Source organism: Lutra lutra, chromosome 2 (genome assembly GCF_902655055.1).
Source record: "Lutra lutra chromosome 2, mLutLut1.2, whole genome shotgun sequence".
NCBI classification, from domain to species: Eukaryota; Metazoa; Chordata; class Mammalia; order Carnivora; family Mustelidae; genus Lutra; species Lutra lutra.
Genome location: NC_062279.1, coordinates 192,300,999 through 192,327,632, shown reverse-complemented (window position 1 = coordinate 192,327,632; position 26,634 = coordinate 192,300,999). Strand labels below are relative to the sequence as shown.

Here is a 26,634-nt window from a genome sequence, read left to right as displayed (position 1 = left end):
AAGTGGAAAGGGTAGTACTTTAGTTCATAGTTTTTATAAACATGCATAAACACAAACCAATCCTACACATGTCTGTGAATATCTCTTTGTGTGATTATGATTATGACCAAGTTTAATAAGTGATTATTAGCACCAGGAAGTAGGTATAGGGGAGCCACTGGTGGAGAGGATTTTCACATGTCAGTCTTCCCAATCACGCTCCTCCACTGTCTACATGGAAGCCGCATGATCTTTATTGAACATGGATGATCTGCGGCCACTTCCTTTTCTAAATCATCCCATTGGCTTTTTAAAGTAATCAAAGTAAACTCTGAATTTGCGTACTCTTACAAACCATTATTGATCCATCTCTAGCTTTCTCCTTTGACTTCCTCTTCGATTCACTATCACCCAATTTAACCAATGACACTCTTTCCACTCCTGAGTTTGCAAGTCCTCCTCTATCTTAAGGGCTTTGCATTAGAGTTCTCTCACCTGGAATTCTCTTCTCCTGAATATCCTGTCATTCATTCCCAAAAGAGTCTTTTTCCAGCACTTAATCCAGGTAACCAGCTACCTTGGCCTTCTGTATCAAATCACTACGTTTAGATTTCTACCAACTTTCATAATTTGATATTTTCTGTTGGCTTGCTGATAAATTTTCTGTCTTCCACCTTTAGAATGAAAGCTCCAGATCACAGGGGAAATTGTCTTTTAAGAACTGTACCTCCAGAGTTTAGAAGCCTGCCGTTCTTATATAGAGGATATTCAATATTTCTTAGTAAAAAATAAAGTATATAGAGATTGTTATTTTACAAGTTCTCTGATTGGAAAAGGCATTCACAATCCCAAAATTTTACCTTAATATCAGTGAGTATTTTGGACTATGTAAGGTCATAGTTAATATGAAACACATTGATTATTTTGACCTAAATAGACTGGATTTAAGTAACTGTTAACTTTACGTAGGGTTGGATTTTCATAGTTTATCAGAATTGGTACTTTATTAACCATAAGAAAACAATGTAAGGGTTTTTCTTTGGAAGTCTAGAATTGTAATATGAGAACTATAAAAGTGAAGAAAAAATATGATACAGCTTTAAGATATATATCTGAAATTATATTCGGTAATAATGACACTATTAAGTGATGGCTGATTCAATTTACTGAGTACTTATAATTTGTCTTCAGCGTGAGTATATTATCTCAATCTTCCTAACAACATAAGAAATAAGTATCATTACCATCACTTTATAGATGAAAAAACTGAGGGTCAACAATATAGGTAAATTGTTTTGTTTCCCGGCTGGTACATGCCGAGGCTAGAATTCAAATCAAGAGCTATCCACACAGCATGCTTGTGATTATTCTATTAACTTGCATTGCCCTATCTTTTAGCTTAGCAGTATTTCTAAATATTACACAAGTTTGTTGTAACATAATACATAAACTTACAAATAGTATAGTTTCACTAATGGCATTTGTCAAATGACTATGGGATGGTGGTTGATGAGCTCAGCTATGTGAAAAGCATGTAGAAACTAATCAAGCTGGATGACATACAAGATCTCAGAAATTTCAATTTAAAAGCTGTGGAAAAGATTATAGGGGCGACTTGGTGGCTCAGTCGGTTAAGCGTCTGCCTTTGGCTCAGGTCATGATCCCAGTGTCCTGGGATCGAACCCTGCATCGGTCTCCCTGACCCATGGGAAGCCTGCTTCTCCTTCTCCCATCCCCCTGCTTGTGCTCCCTGTCTCACTCTGGCTTGAGCGCTCTCTCTCTGTGTCACATAAATAAATATATATAGTCATAAAAAAAAAAAAAAGCTGTGGAAAAGATTATTACAAAAAGGAAGTAAGGATTATCAGACTGAAAATACAGGTGTGGAATCTAACGGCCTCACACTATAAACGTCATCTGGGCATACCCTACAATTACGTGAGACTTCAAATTTCTAATTGGCCAATTTAGTAGTCCTACACTCAGAAACCTCAACCCACCTAAACTGGTACATCTGTTCCCCCTCATTTGCAACTCTGTAACTCAGTAAGTTATAGAAATAATAAATAAAATTCAACTATTAATAATTGTCCATTATATGTAGGTATAAGTTTCATTTTCAGTATGTGATAGAGAGTTACTACATCGGCTATAAGAGGTAATTCCCTTAAAAATCATATATATGAAATACTACTTTCTTAGAATGTTTGGGTAAAATGCCAAATTCCTTTTGTCACTTTCTGTATTCATTCAACTAGGAATAATCTGAAATCATTAATTATTATGCAAACCAAGACCCCAAATTTCATAATTTTGTTGTAATGTGGTTTTTGGACTATTTGTCATAATCATTCCTATTTGAGACACTGAGAGAACAACAAATGTGATGGGTTAAACACTTGGGATACAAACTATTTTTGATCAAGGAAGGACAGCAACTCGTGACAGAATACAAGTAAGAGATATTTCATTTTAACAAACAAATATTTACCTGTGAGCCTGTGGAGTAGCGTCCAGGAGTTCGAGAACCAGATGTTTTCCCTGAGCCAATGGAACTCTCTGTACTTTTGCCGCTACAACAATGCGTTCGCAGGCATTTCCCATACTCTTTTCGTACCTAGCCAATTAAATATTAACTTCTGTTAGCACGTAATTCATTTCCGCTGGGAACTATGGTATAAAAATGTATGTGAGTTTCATTTTTAGATCATTAATATAATTATTTCCTTGCCCTACAGATATAAGAAAGTCTGTTCAGCACATATTTTATAATATAAAAGGATATCCAAGCCACCAATCTTAAAATTTCACATAAATGGAACCTTTTAAAATAGGCACCCATGCACACACACATGCAATTATGCTATAACACTACTACCTCTTAGTTCAAAAAACAAAAAGTTAAGACTCTTTAAGACACTATTTTTAGCCTTATAAATTTGATCTGAAGTGGCCCCTTGGTCCAATTGTTCTTTGAATTGAGGTCTAGTGAGAAAGCCACAGAGAGAAGAGGGGATGGAGAAAGGGAGGGGAGAGGGGGAGAGAGAGGAAGAGAAAAGAGAAAAAGAATGTTTAAACACAGAAAAACGGAATGTGTTGGATTAAATTTCCTTTAAATCTATATTTCTCTGAAGTTTATTTCCTCTAAAAGAGGTTAAATTTATAACTTCAGAATATAAAATCCAAAATATTTTTAAGTTTATTCCATCATAATAATTCTATTCAATAATCACAGATTGCTTTTCGTTATTAAATTCTTAATCCTGCTTGGAGTATAAAATCATGGGAAAAAAGGAGATAAACATTTTTTTTTTTAGTTGATTTTTCCAAGCAGGGTAACATATCAACAAGTCTGGGAAAACTTTTATCATGTTTAAAATTTTTATTACTATCTCTTTAATCAAACAAGACATACAAAAATAAACAGTAACTGCCCTAAATCATACTCCACTATGTACAACAACAAAAATAATCCCCAACTATGTCTTCCTCAACTATAAACACATTTTGGGACATTTTATTGGTTATGCATTCCAAATTTATGTTCATTATGAAATAACACTGTATATATTATTATATATAAATATCATTTATATATAATATATTATATGTAAATATTATATATAAATATTATAATATAATATAAATAAACAATATATAATATAAATATTATATATATTATTATATAAATAACACTGTATATATTATTCTTGGGGTGCCTGGGTGGCTCATTGGGTTAAAGCCTCTGTCTTCCACTCAGGTCACAGTCTCAGGGTCCTGGGATCAAGCCCCGCATTGGGCTCTCTGCTCAGCAGGAAGCTTGCATTCCCCCCTTTCTCTCTCTCTGCCTCTCTGCCTACTTGTGATCTCTCTCTCTGTCAAATATATAAATAAAATCTTAAAAAATAAAGACTTTATAATCATTCTTAGCTCTTTACGTATTGAATTCACATGAGTTCATCCTTTCCACAATTTGGGACAATGTAATATCCCAATGTAATTTTATTTAAAGCAAAGTTATAGATGTATGCTTTTTTGAGAGACATATTTAGAATCAAAACCAAAAAAGTTAGTGTGAATGATACATTAATATTAGCATTCAGAACTAAACTACCATATCTTAATATTAGAGGGTTTGTTCTACCAAAGATATAGCAGAATTGGAGACAGAATACATTCAGGTTTGCTTGAAGAATTCACATATATGAAATGCATATTCTGTGATCAGAACAGCAATCCACCAAAGTATGAAGGAGGCATGCCTGCTGGCAATAAGGAGGGGGGCCCGGGAAGGCTTCTCAGAGAAGAGGATTTCTGAGAGAATCTTCAAAAAATAGGTTGGAATCTGTCAGGTTAGAATATGAAGTTGAAAGTAAGGCTAGATGAGAGAGACAAAGGCATTCTAGGTATTGCGCACAGGGTGAGCAGCTTTTGAGGACTTGCTCTGATCTGGAACACCACATTACAATCATTAATATATTTTAAATTAGAGTGATATGTTTTCCAACCAATCTCTTCTATGGGCACATTTATGAATAATTAGAAATACTAGTTTTATTCAGTGTTTAAAAGCCAGTTCACATTTTGTTTATATTTTAAAAGAAATAAGGTGATACCCACTTGTGTGTGTGTCTAATAGATATGTGAGATTGGGAGTATGGAGTGAAAAAGCTTCTAATTTTTAATTGCTATTCCCTAGGAATTATGCTAGGTCCCTCCCTCAAAATGACTTTAGGAAATAATCGTTACCTCCATTTTACAGATAAGAACACTGAAAAGCTTAAGCAATGAAAATAAACTGAAAGATTGAAAAGATTAGGCAATATGCCCTATGTGAAAAAAATCCACATCTTATAGGTGCTCTATGGTCAGAAAGCTCTTTATAAGAGGTCGCATTTCTAAAATTAATGAAGTATTTCCAAGAACCAAAATGCTGATTATAACCTATGTCCCACTTTGTTTTCCCTAATGTACTCAAGAGCATATTTTCTTCTTAGAAAAGAAAGTGTTTTTTAAGGAAGTGAGTTAAACTTAAACAAATATTTTAAGAGGGGGAGATAGAGAAAGAGAAAAAGAGAACCACTCTCATTCCTGTCACAAAGGCAGCTATACTGTATAAGCCACAGGAATTCATCGTGGACTATTTTCATTTTCCAACAAAGGTTAAATGTTCTGAACTGGTTATATATAAGACCAGCAAACCAAGACAAATATGCCAAATTCCATATTTAGGTGCATTACTTTCTGAATCTTAACTGAGTTTATTTTCCTGTGATTAGTTTTGAAATGCTAAGCATGTGTCTTAAAAAGAAAAAAGGTAAATAACATGGACTGTATCTCTGAATATATCAAATAAAAGTTATTTGATCAGTCATTTGCATATTCTAATCCACTATTTCGCATGATAATCCATCCTACCATGATCAGATATGGTATCTTATTGTTTTAATATTGTTCTAGAATATAGAAGATGGGAAAGAAACTGTACCTTATCAATGGAACATTTCTTTTATACTCTCAGATCAGAAATAATTATGATACCCTCTGAGGTTTATAATTGAGTGCATAACAAGAGAAAAGGTGATAAAATTTAGTGTCACCAGTAGAAATACTGGTATTGGTCATATCATGCAATCCACACTCAGAATAGGACTGATAACACAGAGTTGGATTTTTATTAATGAGCTGAATCAATCAACAAATACCCCCATAAGGCAACATATCTCAAAATGGAGTATTTCATATTTCTCTAATCAAAACATATGAGCAACTACATCAGCATGGGCACATTACGGAAATTCAATCAGATGGCTTAAGAAAAACTTCTTAAGAGAATTAAGATTGTTAAAATGTGCATACTACCCAAAACCATCTGTAGATTCAATGCAGTTTCTCAAAATTTCAATGGTATTTTTCACATATACAGAAAAAACAACCTTAGAATTTGTACAGAACTACACACACACACACACACACACACACACACACACACACACCCCAAAGGCCAAAGTAATCCTGAGAAAACAAAGCTGTAGGCATTACACTTCTTGCTTTCAAACTATACTACAAAGCTGCAGTAATTAAAACGGTATGGTGTTGTTATACAAATAGACACACAGACCAAGAGAACAGAAATAGCCCCAAAATAAATGCTTACATTTACTGTCAACTAATATTTGACGAGGGAGCCAAGAATACTTGATAGAAAAAGGACAATCTCTCCAATAAATAGTTTTCGGAAAACCAGATAACTACATGCAAAAGGATGAAATTGAACCCTGTCTTACACTACTCACAAAACTTGACTCAAAATGAATTAAGGACTGAAACATTTGATCAGAAAGGATAAAACTCCTAAAAGAAAATATAAGGGAAAAGTTCCTAGACACTGGTCTTAGCAATGATTTTTGAACATAACATCAAAAACAAAAGCAACAGGAGCAAAAATTAATAAGTCGGATTACATCAAAATAAAAAGCTTGTGCATAGCAAAATAAATAACGAAATGAAAAGGCAATCTACAAAAATGAAGAAAACATTTGCAAATCATATTTCTGTTAGGGGTTCACATCCAAAATATGTAAAGAACTCATATAACTCAATAGCAAAAAACCAAAACAATCTAATTACAAAAGGACAGAGAAAATGAATAGATCTGTTTCTTAAGAAAACATAAAAATGACCATCATAAAAAGATGCTCAACAGCACAGAGCAGGGAAATACAAACCAGTACCACGATGAGATACCACTTCACATCTGACAGAATGGCTATCATCAAGAAGACGAGAAAAAATTAAAGAAAACAAGAGATAACAAGTATTGGTGAGGATGTGGAGAGAAGGGAGCCCTTGTGCACTGTTGAGGGGAATGGAAATTAGTAGAGCAGTATAGAGTTTCCTCATAAAATTAAAAACAGAACTGCCATATGATCCAGAAATCTCCCTTCTGGGTATACATCCCCAGGAAATGAAATCAGAATCTCAAAGATCTATCTGCACTCCCATGTTGACTGCAGCATTATTCACAATAGCCAAGACATGGAAACAACCCATGTGTCCATCAATGGGTGAATAGAATAAAAAGATGTGGTACATAAATACAATGGAATATTGTTCAGCCATGAAAGGAGGAAATCCAGCCCTTTTCGACAACATGGATGAAACGAGGGCATTATGCTAAGTGAAATAAGTCAGATAGAAAAAGACAAATACTGTATGATACCACTCATTGGGCAAAGAGCTGAACTCATAGAACCAGAATTGAATGGTGGTTACCCAGGACTGGGAGTAAAGGAATTGGGAGGATACTGGCTAAAGGGTACAAACTTCCAGCTATAAGAAGAGTAAGTTCTAAGGCACTAATGTACAGGAGGATAATTATAGTAAACAAACCTGTATTACATACTTGAAAGTTGCTAAGAGAGATCTTAAATGTTCTCACCACAAAAAAAGAAATGGTAACCACGAGTTGATGGAAGTATTAGCTAATATTATGGTGGTAATCATTTTATAATAAATGTGTACCAAATTAACACACTGTAGGGCTTAAACTTACACAATATTATATGTCACTTATATCTCAATTTAAATAAAGGAATAAAAGAAAAATCTCCTAAGACATTTCTACAATTTTAAACAAAATTGTCTGTTTTGTAAGGATAAAGGTAAACAATTCCATGTTTTCTATATTTCCTAATGTTGGCCATGTTCTTGACACCCAATAAAAATGCCACCAAAATTAGAAAATTCAAAACATAAGATGAATGAAAGAATAATATGCTTATTATTCATTATTATAAATCATAAAAGTAAGCTTCTAAAGCAGGGATTGGTAAATTTTTTCATGAAGGGGCAGATAGTCAATATTCAGGCTCTGTCAACCAAGAGGCAACTAAGGATGTTATTTATATACTTAATTTTATATTTTAAATGTAACCACTTAAAAATATAAAAACCATTCTTGGCTGACTGACTGTAAAAATCAAAGGCAGCTAGACATATTTGACCCATGACCTGTTGTTTGCTGAAATCTGTTCTAATGAATCACAAAATTGAGCTTGATGATATGTATTTAAAAAAAAATTTTCACGTATGTTAAATATACTAAAAACTCAAGACTTGGTTTTAGATCCTGAGGCTTAATACCTTTTCCTGTATATCAAAAGCAATCCCTAGTTATACCAGCCATGTATGTTTGTAAGATAAGAAAAATAAAAATAATTATTGGGAAAACCTAAAAGATATTGGCTAATAGAAATACTCAAAATCAAAATAATTAACATATAAAATACAAAAAGTATTTTCTGCTTTAAAGAAAATTTCTATATAACATTAAAATTTAAAATTTTGTTAGCCCAAATTTCTAGTTAATGATTAAAATAAAAATAATAGGTAAATCTGGTTCACTATACTTGAAGATGTTAAAATTGCTTAATGGCCCAATAGTCCCTTATTTATACAGACAATGCTACTTTTTCCCTTAATCTTCAATTTCGCTCTCATCTTTTTATATATATTTCTTTTGACAACCAGTTATGTCTTTCTTCTATCAAAATCTGGAAGATTTTTTTCCCCAAATGCGTAGTCTCCCTCACTTCTCCAAAAAGTTTTATGATATTGGCTGCTGTCTACTTTTGGACATTTTCTCCTATCTTTAATTCAGTATATCATCTTGATCCTGATTTTGTTCCTTGGACACTTCTTTTTCCATCTCTATTCCTAGTCATTATTCACATGTCCTACTCTTTACGTCCCTCAAATGTGGTAGGCTGCTAGCTGTTTATAACACCTAATTCCTCATCTTTCCGAGGTAAAAAAGCTAGACTATGTTTTCTAGTCTTCCTTGCAGTTCAGGTGGTACCACTGATAGTGTCCTATCTGATGGAAGGTGAGTAGAAGTGATGGAAGCCTCTTTCAGACCTTGTACACAAGATCCCCTCTTTCTCAGACTGCCTGCTCGGTGTCAATACTCAAGATGACTATGGAAATCATATACCAAGGTTGGCTAAGACTTCATCAGTCTGTGTCCTTCCATGAGATACCACCATCAGTTGGGACATAAGTAAAAAAAAAAAAAATAATAAGTATTTTGCGGTTAAGCAACTGCAATTTTAGGGGAGGTGTGCACTAAATATTTGGGAAGATTCATCCATTGTAAATATAACCTCTTTTCTAAATTAATTCTCATTCAATAGGTTAGAATCCATCCATTCCCTTACAACCTCTTTACTTTTCTGTAACCCACATTTATAGGCCTCAGTCATCATTACTATTCTAGCCTTATTTATGATTATGTCAACACATTTTTTATATCTACCACCACATACAACTGAAACGGAACACGTGGATACCTGTCTCAAGTATTGTTTTAGGTCCTATGAGTCTTTCAAATCAAAAATCACAGACACAGATATTTTACTCTTTTTTTTTTTTTTTTTTGGTTTCCCAAAGAAAAATTTTAAGTGTTGTTTCTCTCTTAGAAGAAATTTTCACATTTTGACATTTCACTTTCAGAGCCACCTCTCAATATCTCATAATTATTTTTATTACCTCCATGTTACACATGAAGAAACTGGGGCATGAGCAGGTTAATTAACTTGCCCAAAGTCATATAAGCTTTTAAACAGAGAAGCTAGGATTTAGACCCAGACAGTCTTGGCTCAGGAGTCTATGTGATTGGAACTCTAATGGCCACATTTTTAATAGAGTTAAAAATTATAAGATGAGAAAATCAATCTTGAAATTTCTAAAAAATGCAATGAAAGTATTTAGTGGCTAAATTAACTTTAAAAATGAATATTTTAGGTCCTTGTAAATGTGAAAAATCACAAAAATAGACCAGCATGAAAAATTAAATATTGCATCCTAGTCATCGAACTCATAGATTTTATAAAAGATGCTTTTAAAGATAAGTACAGAGACCCTTACTAAGTATGTCATCATTCATTTAAAAACCATAAATATTATCATTAATTCATATTTTCCAGTACATATGAACTTTTTTTAAAGAAAAAGAGAAAAATATATATTTCCTATGCATATATATATATATATATCCACCCCACAGCTCCATAACATCTTAGAAATGCTATTTCTAATACATAAATTCCATGTGTCTATCAATAAAAATATTAAAGACTATAAGGTCAAGCCTACAAGAGTATAATTTTTGTTTATTATTCAAATCAGAAAATACTCTGATTTTTTTTTTTTGCTGTTAAACACATTTACCAACTATTATGCTTCTGTTTTGTGTGTTTTGTCTTGCTATTGTAAAGATAAAATTAATGAAGTGATATATTTATTTCTTAGAGACAAAAACATCAGGAATGATTTATGTTATGGTTGCTTTCCTATTTTGAATAGAGAATTTTTGCTTACCTTCTTTTGTAGGACACAATGGAAAATGAATATAAACATTCCCTGTAGAGAATTGAATATAGTGAAGAGATACGCCATGATGACTGTGCTTTCATTAATATACATGAGTCCGAAGGCCCAGGTCAATCCTAATAGGCAGAGAAGAGCTATTGCACCTATAACCCATGACCTGTAGAGAGAAAAGAAAATTAAGGGTTATCAAATGATTGGTCTTTAATTAACACAATCATATCATGTCAACAATACTGACACTGAAAAAAATGTTACGGTAAGTTTTATTGACAGAAAATGTAGGACAGGTGGTATAAGTAACTTTAAGATTTTAATGGGGACTACAAGTTTTCAAACTTGAGGAGATATACATGAATGAGAATGTTATGAACACAGAAATTCATTTAAGCAAAAGCAGATTTGTACTATTAAATTATTCATGTATTTGCAGCACATATGCAAATGATATGGAGATGTAATTATGGTGAATGGCAAGGGGGAAAAGTCTATAAAACTATGTTAGTTTCCACTGGCTTCATTGTTATGATAACATTTGTTTGATTGGACTCTCTCCATTAGTACTTCATCTGATACACTTTTACCCCATTTTTCCAAATTTCCTCTTTTTCCATAAAAATTTTAGTGCTTACTGACAAAAAAAGAGTTTGGATTCGAAGGAAGAAGTATATGGAATATATGTATGAATTTTTAAAAGTTCTATTTGTCTGATTCCATAGTTATGTAAAACAAGTGTGATACAGGGGATGGAAAAAATTGTTCGACTCTAGATCACAATCTGTGTTGTCTTGGCCTTCGGATTGCTGTCTTCTAGGTTAAGTTGGACTAGACTTTGAAAATCAGGCAACTGGCAGCTTTGCTGAAAAGAAGCTTAAAAGCTCAGGGCACCTTCATCACTTGGAAGGGTCTGTAAACTTGAGGGAGAGAATGAAGCTGAGGATGGGATGGAGTGGTATGAACAAAGTAGGCTAGAATGGAAGACAATTCTCACTCTCCATTCCCTTAGTTTCCTCCAGCTGCCATTCGCAATAGTAATCAATGGGTGACAAAAGTCCATATATTTGTGGCTGTGTGTTCTGTATTGACTATCAACATAAAGTGAATCTTGCCAATAAATGGGAATCCAGTAAGTGAAAATGGAATCCTTCTAAGTATATAGGAGAATAGGACCAAACCAGGCTAGATCTCTATATACTCATGAACCCACCCTTTCCTTTCCCAGCACACCTTCCTTGAAAGAGTAAATATTTCTTTTCAGCAGACCATACTCAGCCACTTGCATTGTCTAAGGAAGAAATATTTATGGGGATTGAAACTTGCAAAATGAAGGGGTTAAAAGAAACCACACACGTATTCACCAAATCCAAAGCTGGGTTGTGTAAAGTTTTCAGAGAGCACTATGTCTTAAGAAAGATATGGTCCCAAAGTAGTCAATTAGTATTAAATTCTTATTAAAATTCATCATGACTATTTACTGTTTTTCTTCTATAACCATCAGCTATTATATTGCCTATTCGAATATCCCTTAAATTTAACATGTTCAATTTAAAAACATTAATGTTGTTGAACGAAGAATCCCTAAAGGAAGCTTGCCATTGTATGTGGCATGTTTGCTTATATGAATCAGAAAATATCTTAGATATTAATATTTTTTCTATAACTTAACTGAAAAATATGGGAACTCTCAAGATAAAGCTCTCAGATTCTTACAGGCATTGGAAAAAGGAAAAATGGAAAGAATACCATTAAATCAAGGCAAAATTGCTATTTGAATTTAGAAATAAAATGATAGAATAAAATACTCAAGTCAGCTAGTATCCACTGGAAAGCACGTGATGGGCCCAAGAGTTAATGATATAAAAACTACAATGAGCCCAATTTCTAAAGAAAAAATATATAAGCAAGAGCATGAAGAAGTAAGTGAAATGTCATTGGAGAAAATGAAAACAAAGGACTCTTCACCAGAAGAACAAACTGAAAGTCTAGAGTAAGGTCACCTATAGGTTGCCCCAATCTTAAGTTTATTGTGGCAGGACACATAATTTTAAAACATATAAAAGAAAAAAGCTCAAATATCAACATTTGAGTGTTTTCTTATTAGATTAGTACAGACTTGTAGCTTTGTTTTAGAAATTTAAAAGATGTATTCATAAACAGGTCATTAATCAAGTGATGTGTCAAAATTGAAAGGTAATTTTCCATACGTCGAATTGAATTTGTGAAGGAGACTTTTTTTTTCCCTTTTTGAATATTGAAAATAGAAATTCATTAATATCCACTGCAATTGGGTAGCTTCGTACTCCTAGGATCATTCGGAAGATACACGGCTAAGTCACAAAATAATTTTGGATGAGCGATGTCCAAACAAACAACAGAAATGACGACATATGAGGCACAGAGGAACGCATCACAATGAAAGGAGAAGGCTATTCAAAGCGAAGCAAGTCTGTACCACATGAGGTTGCTATGAGTGTGGCACTGATTTCAGGTGATACCCAATTAAAAGAGGTGAAGCACAATTTGTTTTTGGCAATACACCTGCAGCATATTTATTCTGCATACGAGTTGTACGCCTGATTATTTTCCTGCACAGTTTGCTCTTCTGCCTCAATGTGAATGACAGAGGCTCTAATGATTTTTCAGTACTGATCTGACAGCTGGTTCATGGGACCACACTGATAAATGGAATTTATCAGCCATTCAGGTCATTCTTACTTGATGAAGGGTCTGTTATCCTCATAGCTAAAGAATGCATAGACATAAAGACAAGAACACCAACATTAGCATTTTATGACAAAGATTTCATATGAAAAATATTCTCCTGGTCCCCAAAGGCCTCTGTACCCCACCTCCCTAAAAAGCATCATAACCTTCCCTTTTTATTCAGAAGGTAAATCCTAAAATGACCATGAGAACTCACATAACAAGAAATAAAATCAATTTTACAATACTGCAATATCCCTTATGAGACTAAAAAATTCCATTTTTTCATCATGAGCTCATATTACTTGTGACTTGACAGAGACATTTATTTCTTAGAGATCGCATTTCTCCAGAGAATGAGAAATCTTATGAGCAATCTGGAAAAGGCTTGGGGGCATACTTAAAATGACAGATTTCATGTCACCTAAAGGTATCCTTATTCTGTAATATTAGTAGGTAAGATTACTTAATTATGGACAGTTCATTTCTAAGTAATTTTAACTTGCAGATGATTGACCTGAGTTAAATCTGAACACTATAGCCTTTTGAAAATAATCGATCCTGACTACTTTAAAATTCCTTCTGTTAGTGTACTATGAAAAAAAATCTGAATAATATTTTGTAGTAATAGAAGCAAACATACAGCATCTGTTCATTATCACTTACATTAACTAATTTATTTTGTAGAACAGAAAGGAAGGGAAACTGTTCTTTTCTCTTCCTTCTTGCTAGGGGCAATAGTTTCTAATATTACACATACACAAATAGAGCTCTTAGACCCCAAATATGATGTATTTTTGAATAAAGAGAACTACTGAAGAGAAACCTCACTCTACAAAATGACGAAAGAGTAAAGAATGGAAGGAGCGCCTGGGATTTAAAACAGTTGGCCTGGAATTCACATCCTCGATCAGTCACTTAACTAGCTAAAGGCAACAAATTAGTTAACCCATGGATGCGTCGGTTCATACAACTATGAAGTGGTGATAATTATAATGAAATTATATATTATGTATAAAGTGCTTAGAACAATGCCTGACACGTTTTATGTACAGTAAAGATTATATTGTTATTGTTAGACTATTTAAAGCATGAGTAAAGTTGCGCTGAAAAGATAGAATCTCTCACCCGAAGAATAAACCACTAAATAATAGATGTTGAGTAGTTAAATTCATTTGAGGACACTTCAGGAGCAATATTATGCAGCAAAATAAATGTGGCAGATATGGGCTTGTAAATGGAGCAGGGAATGACTAACTGTGCTGTCTAATATGGTGGCTACTGGCCCATGGGCTTATTTAAATTTAAATTCTTTAAAATGAAATAAAGTTTAAAATTCAGTTCCTTAGTCACACCAGTCACATTACAAGCACTCAAAAGCTTCAGTAGCTGTCATATTGGACAGTGTAGTTCTAGAACATTTCTGTGTTCACAGAAAGTTCTACTGGACGTCGCTAGACTAGGACATTCAAAGAGGGTTTTAAGCCAGAAAATGGAATTTCAAGTGATATTTAAATAATGCCATGGATGTGTGAAAGGTAAACAGAGGAGAATTTCTAAGAATTGCTCATATATAACAGTTGTGAAGTGTTCCTAGAAAGAAAATCTTGTACTTACATCAATATTGAAAAGTTATAGAATATCATAGAATGATATTTATTTCATCATCTGCATTCCCATTGCATCAGTCTATTCCATCTGTTACTCCAAGTTCATGACTGGAATAACTATTTCTATCTTAATTTGTATATAGTAGGATATCGAGTAAAGAAAGTTCCAAAGGTTAGCCTATAGGAACATGTCCAAACATGCTGTACAAAATTGTACTGAGCTATCTAAATGTTTCAAAAAAGAAAATACAAAACTTGTACTGTAATTGCTGGAGTGAGATGTTTTGCCATTAATGTGAAATAGCAAAAAAAGGGTACAATTCAGCAGTTTTTGTGGGCAGTTGTGGGAAAACGCCAGTTGTTCCACTCAATAACAAAGACTGTAATTCCAGCCTCACTTACAGTTAACTATAGCCATGCGTTTAAGTAGTGTCCACTGGGATGTGAACAGAAGTGAATTGTGACATTTCTGGGTCTTGCCAATTAAAGGACTGGAATAGGGCTCCTCTTGACCATTTTTTTTCCTTCCCCTTTCTTAGGAGAAAATGACAACAGAGCCTCAGACCCAGAAATGGAAGCTGCTTTTGATGTGGAGCCATGGTATTAGATTAAAACCAAGTTTATATAACCAATTTGAGCTACTATATTTTAGAATATTTTCTTTTACAGCAGCTTAGCCCATGCAATAATTAGGAAAGCATGTAATACGTCTCTTTTAGCTATAAGAATTACCAGTTCATATTTAATATAGAAATCCATGACAAAGAACCACTCATTAATTTTGTTCCCAGAATATCATAAATAATATATAATAATTCAGAATCTAAGGATCACTGAAGATTACCTATAATATGGCAGTGCCTTCCATCATTTTGTCAGATCTTCTGTTGGCTTAGAGAATCTAGTTTTATAAAGTCTCTCCACTAAATTCAAGTTAAATTGATAGTAATGTTGCCAGCAGTTATGGTGGCAAAGTTATTTGTTATTGATTCACTTAAAAAATATATCTATAGAACTAGTCTCAAAGCTGAATAATTTTCATTCTGATTTACCAAAGATAGTCTATTGAAACAAAATCTCATCCCAGATTGTATGACTAAAAGGATTTCACTGCAGTTATTTTAAGATTTTATAAAAATTTGGACACAAAGGTCTAAGATGCTCTGGGCAGATGTTAATGGGAAGTTTCAGGTTATCTTGTAAGTGGTGATGTTCTGAAAATGAAGTAAAATACCCTGTAAGTACAATTTTTTAAGGAACAAATTTAAAAAAGGAATTTTATTTCTTTAGCAAATATTTTCCTTTTGTCAAACATTTTATCTTATTTTATTCAACTAACATAAAATTGAAAGCTTTAAATATTAATGTCAAAATTATCTTAAAAAGTGATCTTTAGAATCAAGATAAGAATTTTAGGGGTCTCTGCTTAGATTGATAATAATTATGCATATATTTATATATTCTATAACAATTTCAAAGCACACAAAAGGACTATTAAAATCCAGCTCCATGGAAACTTAGCTCAAAATACATCTTCAAGAGGATAGGTTTGATAGCCAAACCATTAACTTATACATACTAATAATACTGTGATATAAAGATTCATAATTCATAATAAGTACATCAGCATAGACAGATGATGAATGGATAGAAAAACATGAATGAATCAAGTTAGCTATAGGATATTATTTCTCTGTTTCAAGAGTTCAAAATAGAATTGTTTTTGGACATAATTTTTGACGGAAATATCTAAAATTCAAGATATAAAGAAGATAAGTTGAATAATGTAAAACTTTCCCTTCTATTATATTTACATATAGAATTTTTTTTAAAGCAGGGGGATAGGTAAGGTTTGGTGTGAAGGAAGATGGGGCAATGCAAGGCATATATATATAATATCCAAGCCAAAAGATATAGTCATTATGTCGCAGCATGTTCAGGAAAATGAATGGCTTAGGCAGAATTGTAGATCCCATCAACATTTATCCCATTCATCCTACCAATATGAATATATTCTGTGATCCTCTGGAATTGTTGGGTAGTTAATTAATTGTTGATAATTGAACCGTCTGTCTAACAGTGAGAAAGAGCTATCACGGTGTACCTGAATATACTGATTAGTACCCCAATATTTCCAGGTTCAGTATGTAGCTGAATTTACTTTCCCTGGTATAAAACTAATTCTAACAAAGGAATAAAGACATTTCCCCTTGAATTTGGTATAATACTAATTCTATCAAAGGAATAAAGACATTTCCCCTTGAATTTGGTTTGGGCTACCATAGGAATGATAAGGTTAATGTCAGTGAATTTCTGAAATTAAAATGTATTCTTCTTTCTTCATAGAAGAAAAAAAACCAGTAATAATAAATACTTCAGCATCTGTAGTGAGGCTTTCCTTATTGTCGCTTAATCAGTTCTCAACTAAGGATGGACAGGCTGTAGTTCCTCATGTTCTATAAGAAGCTGACGGCAATGCAAACTAACGGACTTCACCTAGAAGTGATCTTTGAGATGCTACTTTGCCAAACTCCCAATCCAGGGAGCCCAGTCTTTAAAAGCAGAATTGGAAGGACAAGGCCTTTTAAGACTACAATGTTCACAGAATAAATGAAATAGTGGAGAGAGGAAGAAAAGTAACACCTCTACTTGCACTAATTCCCCAGCAGCAAATGTTAGCAGGCAACGGGGGAAGAATGTTTTAAATGTCATATGTTATTCACATTTTTAAATGGATCAGACACTTAAAAATCACAATAACCTGGCCAAGTAGCAACACCTAAGACAACATTAAAAGATCTGCTACCCAATGGTTAAAGAATATTTAAGACAGCATAACTCAGAGTAGTGATCAGAGAAAGATCTAAGTATTTCCTATTTATACCTTACTGTGTTAAAAATGCTTAATCAATTTGTAACACTCAGGATAAAAATCATGACTGTTTTATATTTCTTTCAAATGTATTTTATATTAGTGGGACTATACTATCCAAGAATTACATTCAATTCTCACTCTTAACTCCTTTAGGAAAATTAAAGAAAAGTCATCTAGAATATAATGCAACATTTCTGAGTAAAATATGAATAATGTTTCATTATGGTCATACGTTTAAGTCACTAAGTATTAAAGATATAAAAATTCTTACAAAAATACGAACTTCATATAACATAAATGTAGAAATTATCAACAGTAGAGAAGATGATTATATTTCAACTGTGGATTTTATTGCTATTAAAGTATTACTACTAAAAGCTATATTGGTGCGTTTTGTTCATATAATATTTATTAGGAAAAGAATGAAATGAACCAAATAAATAAAATAAGTAGCTCAGAATATGTCATGAACATTTTCATTCCCATGCCTCAATGTCCCTATAATAATATTGCAGATTTGAGAGCATCCACCAATATTAAATTTTTAACCACAGATTTCACACTGCTGATGAATTGGGTAAGTCTGAAATTAAATAGAACTGAGTATAATAAATCAGGATCAATAAATATGATATCAATGAATGATAAAACTTTAATTATATTATCTTCACAACTCAATGTTATGCAAATTTTTAGAACTCAATATAATATGGTCAAAAATTAATTTATATATGAAAGAAATTAAGGATATCAATTATGAGAATAAAAATGAACTATTATATTATACATAGACAGCTACAATCTTATTACAATTTAGTATCTCCATCCAGATTTGTAAAAATGACTTGGTAGGTTTCTTGCAAATAAGATCTCAAATTTTGGAATCCTACAGTGAAAGCAAATAATATCACCCTATGATAATTTATTAATTTTAATGTATGAAAGATAGTATAGGTTTTCCCCACAATCCAAGAGTAGAGTGTTCCTATGAATAGGTGTTATGGAATAAAGCAGTTACATTAATTAATATGTAAAATTTTTTTAGCATTTCTAGATCCCTAAAATAATCTCTCTTGGGCTTTTTTTTTAGGTTTACTTATATTTTTTTTGCAATCTCTGCACCCATTGTGGGATCTGAACTCACAATCCTGAGATCAAGAGTTGCATTCTTTTCTAACTGAGCCAGCCAGGCACCCCTCTTCTAGGCTTTTCTAATATCTTAGGACACATCTTGCTAACAGATGCACAAAATAAATTGAGATAAAGCACAGATGCTCACAGACACAAGGCAAACTTATGGTGACTTGATGCTGAGATGCTGAGTATAGTTCCCAAGGAAAGAGCCTGACAGGACTACTCCTGTTGCTCAGGATGTGCACTGCTTCCTTCCATAACAGCTCCCTGCAAAACAAATGCTGAATGCTATTTTCGCTTTTTGCCTTTTTTTTCCCCCCATACAGGCAAAAATCCTCTTCAGGTTTTTTTTTTTTTTTCAGTTAACGAAAACAGTTACAGCGTAGGCCTTTTGTAAAAGTGAAGTGGCTTAGTGAAAACTTCTGAAAAGTGAGGTATATCTATATATCATAGTAACTGAAAGCCTGGACTTGTGAATCAGCTTACCTGAGTTTGAAGGCCAGCTGAGTCTTTTACCAACTCAGCAACCTTCAGCTAATTCTTTAACCTCACTTATCCTCACATTCCTTTCACATATCCTCCCCATGTGAAATGGGGATACACACAGAACTTTTTTTCATAGGGCTGTTGTGTATATTAAATAAAAGGGCTTGGCACTAGTTAACACACACAAAAATGCAAATATACAAATTTTTAATATACAAAACTATTACAAATACCTGCTGTTATAATTACTATTATATACTGACCTTCTGCCCTCAAAAAATGGGCCAAAGAGAAAAAATTACAAACACAGTGCTACGTTAGGGCTCCTTTTAAGTGTTTTGGAAATTCATATTTGAGTAGAAATCCAAAGGGGGTGAGGGAGTCACTGACTCTCTTGAACTGACCCTTAATTTTACCTTTAAAAAAGCCTCAGTTTTTACAACGTTTTATTTAAATATTTCTTTGGGCTTAGTAAATACTATGAATTTTTACATTTTCAATTGAAATGGAATGTATCTGGATTCCCAATGAACATTAACGTAGAAACCCAGAGTTCTCTGAATTACATGAGAAAGTTAAGTTTAGTTTGTAAGTATGTTGTATCCTCAGTGTCAAAAAGTGCACTAAGGAATGGCAGTCTCACTAAATGAAATCATTTGTATTAAAAGACATAAAATCATATGTGAGGTGTTCATGAAAAGTCACTAAAGAGATATATGTTCTAAAATTGGACTCCATTAATACTTTTTATGATTTTTTGAAAAATTTTAAACCTTGAATAGGAAAGAGGAAATAAATGATATCTATATAAAAAGAAATTTTTCTTTCATTTCTTTTTTCATTTTTTTTAATATGGAATGTTTCATGAATTTGTATGTCATACTTGTGCAGGAATCCTGTTAATCTTCTCTGTATCTTTCCAATTTTAGTATATGTGCTGCTGAAGTGAGCACTGTATTTCTTTTTAATAATTTTTTTCTTGTAATCAGTGAAAACTGTGACTCTCATCAGTAGTATCTCAAGATCCGTAAAATATGAGCAACAAGTTAAAATCTGTTCTTTATTGATACTTATAATGAAAACCACAATGTTTCCTGCTTTACTAACCGAGGGCCAGTGTTTTTTAGATTCACACAGAATCTTAGAATTTATTGATTCTTTAGAACATGTGACTACCGGGCTGACCAAATTTGGTCATTGCAATGCAAGGAGATGAAATTCTTTAAAGAGTACATTACATACTTTCAGGATTTCTTTTTTTAACTTAGAAGATGCACAAACATTTAAGTAAAATAACTCGGGGAATTAATAACTTTTCTGTATTCTTCCCAAATGTGTTTTGACAGGTTGAATTGCTGTTATACTCTTTCTCATACCATATGGTATCATCACCTCTTGTTTCAACAACTTGTAATAGAAACATTCATCATACCCCTTCTGTGAATAAACACCTTATTATAAACTGCTTGTAAGAACAACTAAAACATAAAAAAAAAAAAAAAAGCACAACCGAGTATTTAAAACATGTCTGTACTTACTAAAGATTCCAATAAATGGAACCAAGGGAGGCACTGGAATACAACAGAAAGCAGACCAGTTGCATTTAATGGTGGACAAGTAAGGTAACCTCCATAAGCTTTGGTTTACTCACCACCACAATGAGTAAAATAACCTCACTAGGATCTTTACAGAGTTAAATGGAACCAAGTAAAGAGTAGTCTATAGTTCTTATCAGTTAGAAAGAATTATTATTGAAAAGCACTCTGAATTCTTGAATTTTTCATTCATACGGAACAGTGAAAGTCCATTGGTAAAGAACTTGAAGAAGCTGGCCCAAAGTGCACAAGAGCTAGTTACTTCCACAGTGAGCAAGGCTAATTAATGATCCAAGATCTCTACCACATTCTACTTTTAATAAGATGTTATTGTTTCCAATTAAATTTGTTACTAGGAATCTAATCTTCTTAAAATTATGTGAATGAGAAAAAAATTAAGCAATATAATAAATAAATCCAATTTTGCAGATTTATAAAAAGCTGCAAATAGCAAAGTAAGAAATCTTAACTTGATCACATTTTAGGCCAAAGGGCAGCCTCAGTAAAGTACTAAGAATCAACATCAATCAGAATGTATTCTCTGATGATAATGAAATTAAGTTAGAAATCAATAACTAATACAACACCCATACATACAATTATCCATCTGTTGCTACATCCAAAATAGCTTTAAGCCCCTCAAAACATTTTACAAACAAGTTCTATCTAATAGTCAAGTAACAGATAATTCTTTTCTCGTACAGGTTAGGCCTGAACAGAAAGGAAGGAAAACTTTGAGATTACTATAACTTAGCAGGTAAGGAGAGTTTAAGTGAGTAAAAAATTATAAGAACATTTTACTCAAGAACTTACATAAAAATCCTAAAGAAGCTATTAAATAGAAACATCTGATTTGTGCATCAACATCATGATCTACTAAGACTTATTTCAGGATTGTAAGGAATGTATTAAAAGAATTTTAAAACCCAATTCTGAAAAAAATATGTGAAAGAATAATAAAAGCCTATGAGTCGCTAAGGCAATTTTGAAAGACACAATCAAAATGGGAAGACTCACTCTACCAGATATTACACAAGTTCTGGTAATAACATGGTACTGGTAGAGTAACAAAGTATATGTCCACGGAATAGAAGAGAGAGTACAGGAACAGCATTTGATACAGTTTAGTGTGGCAGCACAAATCTGGTGGAAAAAGATGGAATATTTAGCAACTGATGTTGGAAATCTGATTCATTAGATAAAGAATTCAAAATGTCCTCCAAAGACCTCAAACGTACACAATGTAGAGTAAAAAGTTAATGGTTTAAATATATGTCTTTCTTTGTAGCAAAGGCAAAATTAATAGAAAAATGACAGATTGGGTGGAGACATACACAATGGCGGAAGAATCCAAATTGTGAATCACCAAGTAAAGGATAAAGTGTACAGGAAAACTAATTGGAAAAATAGGAAAACATTAAACTTTTTGTGAAAGATAGAAAATCTAGTAGGAACAAATGAGCATAAATAATTACTAATAGGGTTCCTCTGAATATTATTGAAGAGGTTGACTATGTGCTATTTCATTATATTGCACCAATGAAAGTTACTGGATGGAAGATCTGGCAATTTTAGACACCTTTATATAGTTAATTGAACAGAATGTGGTAAATTCAAAGAAGGCAGAAAAATCAGGACTAGAAAGACAATGATGGTTACAAAGAAAATATGCCATTTTTAACTTACATTTTGGTATAAGTAATATATTATGATCCAATAATGTCAATATTTTGCTGATAAATTATTACCTTCTATGCTCATGGCTTGTTTTGTCAATCTCATAATTAAGCAGTTTTAAATTATAACCTTAGACTATCCTCTCAGTTCTGGAATAGAGAGGACTTTTCTATTAGTACATTGAAGGATCTGATTGAAAATACCAACTTCCATAGAAAACATTGCGTAGTATTCTAAAATGCATACTCAGTGCATAAAAAGCACATTTATAAACATTTCAGGGACTCTGATGACAGACCTTATTTAAAATACCTAATTGGGGGCGCCTGGGTGGCTCAGTGGGTTAAAGCCGCTGCCTTCGGCTCAGGTCATGATCCCAGGGTCCTGGGATCGAGCCCCGCATCGGGCTCTCTGCTCAGCATGGAGCCTGCTTCCCTTCCTCTCTCTCTGCCTGCCTCTCTGCCTACTTGTGATCTCTGTCTGTCAAATAAATAAATAAAATCTTAAAAAAAAAATAAAATACCTAATTGTATGTAGTGGAAAAATCCAACAATTGGGACTCAGCCAAGAGAAAATCAGATTAGGAAATTTTCATGTGTGGACTGAGCAGCTCAAGACACAGCATTCTACTATACTGTCTGCACATTTTAATTACAAATGCAATGATTTAATGCATAATCCTTTATTTAAAGTAACTATGACTTATAAGCTTTCACCACTTTTTAAAATGAGCTAAAGGGGGAAAAAAAGGTTTTAAAATATGGTAACACTCCTGTAAGAAAGCACTCCTGGAAAATAAGAAAATGAAAAAAGTTGAAGTCTGAAAGAGTGTTGTTATCTTCTTCCCTCACTGTTGTTTTTACTTGAATGAGAGGTTTACCCCTGGAATGAGGGGATACTGAAATGCATCCAGAGTACACTGATAAGATTTTCAGTCAAACTTTGTTGTGTATAACCTCTGTGGTGAGTAATTTGCCAATCAGTGGCCACCTATTTATTACCTTTAATCATAGAGCATTTTAGTCTCTTTTTATTAATTGGAATATATTTAAGTATATGTGTCTCAGTATTTTCTAGAATTTGGGGAGAATATGAATTTATCTAGGGCGAGTTTAAGTAGTATTGTCACCCGTCAAGGGGACAATATTGTTTAAGATGGTAAGTGATGGCAAAAAGATATTAAGTAGTGAATTTGTATAACAAAAAAATGGTCACAGGCTTATTCCTTCTGTTCATTTTGACTTTTTTTTGGGGGGGGTTATATCTCTTAATTCAATCCAACTTTCTACCATTTCCCTTCGTCCCCCAAAATTCCATATCCTGTCCCTTGAAAATCACAGTCAAATAACCACAAATTCTTCTTTACAGTAAACTTCATCTCTGGGTGTTTCTTGTCATCTTCATGCTTTAAAAGAAATTCTCCCCATTAGCGGTACTTTCCACGCAAACTTAAATATTGGTTCTCTCACAACCCACAGGCAGTAGAAGTGCTATGGCCAGACCATGATTTCTCCTGTCAAAATCCCCAGCTTCTTTGAGGTTCTTGCTATCAGCTGTTTACTATCACTCCAGACCTCCTATTTTTCTGTCTTTACAGTTTTACTATACATCTCTCCATTTGTGATCATTCTTCTCTGCAGCCAACCAGGATCTTATGACTTCTTATTTTCTTATACTCCCTTTCACCTTTAATGATTCTAACAAAACAAAACAAAACAAACAAATAAACAAACAAAAACCAACGCTTGATAAGTGGGCATTGCTAGAAAAAACAAAACGGAAAACAGAACACCAAACAAAAACCAATACACAACCATGATTACTTAAGACATGCTAAATTTGTGACAAATTTCTTTCTTTCCCTTTCTTCCCCCCTCCCTCCCTCCCTTCCTTCTTCTTTCTTTCTTTTTTTCTTTCTTTCTTTTTTAGAAATAGAGAGCAAGCGTGGGGTGGGGGTGGGGTGGGATGGGAGGGGTTTGGGGCAGAGGGAGAGAATCTCAAGCCGGCTCAATGCCCAGAGCCAAGGCCAGAGCTTGATCTCAAGACCCTGAGATCACGACATAAGCCAAAAGCAAAAGCCAGATGCTTAACCGACTGAGTCACCCAGGCGCCTTGACAACAAATTTCTAATGGCACTTAACAATGTCTGACAAGCCAATGATACTTCCCTAGCACATGTGTTTTTTCATTCAACAAAAGGAATAGTTCACATATTCCTTCAACCTCAATGTTGCCTCTCATCCTAACCTCTTAGCTGCACGATGTCACCTATTTCCTTGAAAAAACAGAAGCAATCTGACAGTTGCAAATACGTGGGTCACTGTTCAGACCTCGCAATCTCTTGTACAGCTCCTGAATTCATCCTTCAGCTGCTGCATGCTTAGCTGCTAAAGGCTTACCCCCTGTGACCTACAGATGATTGTCCTTGGGCACTAGAGATATTATACCCACACAGCCAGCAGTGCCTGGGAGCTTGCATTCCATTCTCACCCCACAGCAAGCCTGTGGTCAGTTACTAACAGGTGTGAAGTTATGCAATCCCAGCTCCTTTGCCTCAAGGTTGGAAAGTTCCAAAGTGTAACTTACACTCCAGAGCTCCCTTTGGGATCAAGGTCAGTCAGACTTCGCCCAAAATGACAACCTTGCATGCTTCTTCCTCTTACCTACTCCGCTTCTGCTTACTTTCTTACTGATCTCTTCTGAAAGCACTTCCTTAATAAATTACTTGGGCTGAATCCTTGCCTTAGAATCCACCCCTGGGAGAACTCTACCAAGAATACCAACAGAAATGTTCTCATCTTTCCCAAACCAAATCTATCAGCTATCTTCAACAGTCTACACACATTTCTTCCCTCGCATTATAATGAAAGAATTACCTTTGTTCATACAGAACCAACATATCTGCTCATCCTGATACTTCTCAAAAACTGTGTTCCTGTTCATTATTGTTCTCTCTAGTGCTTCATCAGTGTCTCCTTCTCTATTTGCTTATTCCCATCAGGAAACACCCTTTAGTATTCCTTACTTGTAAGAAACAAAAAAACCTTCTTCCTAGATCTCAGAGATTCTCCAAGAATTTTGTGTTAACATTTACTGAAAAATTCATCAAGAATTTTCTATACTAGTAATCCATACTTGCTCACTTCTCATTTTCTTTTCTTTCTTTGTTTTTTTAATTAAGATTTTATTTACTTATTTGACAGAGAAAGAGATCATAAGTAGGCAGAGAGGCAGGCAGAGAGAGAGGGGGAAGCAGGCTCCCCACTGAGCAGAGAGCCCAACGAGGGGCTCCATCCCAGGACCCTGAGATCATGACCTGAGCTGACGGCAGAGGCTTAACCCACTCAGCCACCCAGGTGCCCCTCACTTCTCATTTTCTTAAAAGCTACTCTACTTAGGCATTCTTTCCCCATAACTCCACAGTGCCCCTGTCATTGACAAATCCATTGTTAACTTTTTTCCCTCTTATCATACTTGACCACTCAGAAATATTCTGTGATTGACTACTCCCTTCTAGTCTTGGTTTCTATGACATAATGTTATTACATTTATCTGGTTGACTAAACTTTCTGAGTCACCTTTACCAGAACAATATTCTTCTTGGGTGGTTTTATTCAAAAATTCACCTTAAATTCCAGTAACTCTGAAAACTCTATCCCGGATCCTGACAAGACTGTGGTGCCATTAAAACTTCTGACAAGTACATTTTGCTAGCATGATTTTATAGTTCATAGCTTATAATATGAAAATCACAGGTTTTTAAAGATGGCGCCCTTGGTGATAATGTAATCCAATCAATATCTAGATTTAAAGTTTCAAGAGTACATACTCAACCAAAAAAATGTTTACTGAAAAGAAAATAATCTCTTTTGAAATTAAACACCGTTTATTTATAAATGTATAATGTGATATGACAAAGGCTGTATGGTTAAGGAAATGGACCCTCAAGTCAGAGAGTCTGCTGAAATCCTGGTTTTGGCACTAACTAGCTGTGAGGTCTTGAGCTGAATTAATTGCCTTCTTAGAAACTTAGAAGGTTTAATGCAAAGATTTAATTGATGCATGAAAAGGACTTAGAATTGTGTTTACCACATAGTAAAAGGTCAACAAATTAACTATTTTTCTTATTATTTTGCACATAATTTCAAATAGACTCAACACATAAAATCTCAAAATGCTATTTAAC

At 33.7% G+C, this 26,634-nt stretch overlaps 1 protein-coding gene and 1 non-coding gene across 15 annotated transcripts in view; both read right to left on the bottom strand.

The window, feature by feature from the left end:
• ADGRL3 (adhesion G protein-coupled receptor L3) overlaps positions 1–26,634 on the bottom strand; it is an 846,536-nt gene that overhangs the window by 60,418 nt on the left and 759,484 nt on the right. For 8 of the 14 annotated variants that reach the window (XM_047719412.1, XM_047719414.1, XM_047719403.1 and 5 more), the window contains 2 exons: positions 10,360–10,528; positions 2,471–2,596 (listed from right to left, as the gene is read on the bottom strand). In XM_047719412.1, the coding sequence (XP_047575368.1) occupies positions 2,471–2,596; positions 10,360–10,528 (295 nt within the window). Of the gene's footprint in view, positions 1–2,470; positions 2,597–10,359; positions 10,529–13,083; positions 13,111–26,634 lie in introns of all 14 variants that reach the window. The other 6 variants (XM_047719410.1, XM_047719413.1, XM_047719415.1 and 3 more) reach the window with 1 other exon arrangement.
• On the bottom strand, positions 20,023–20,129 carry LOC125094533 (U6 spliceosomal RNA). The gene has a single exon (XR_007125556.1). It is a non-coding gene; the product is annotated as a U6 spliceosomal RNA (small nuclear RNA).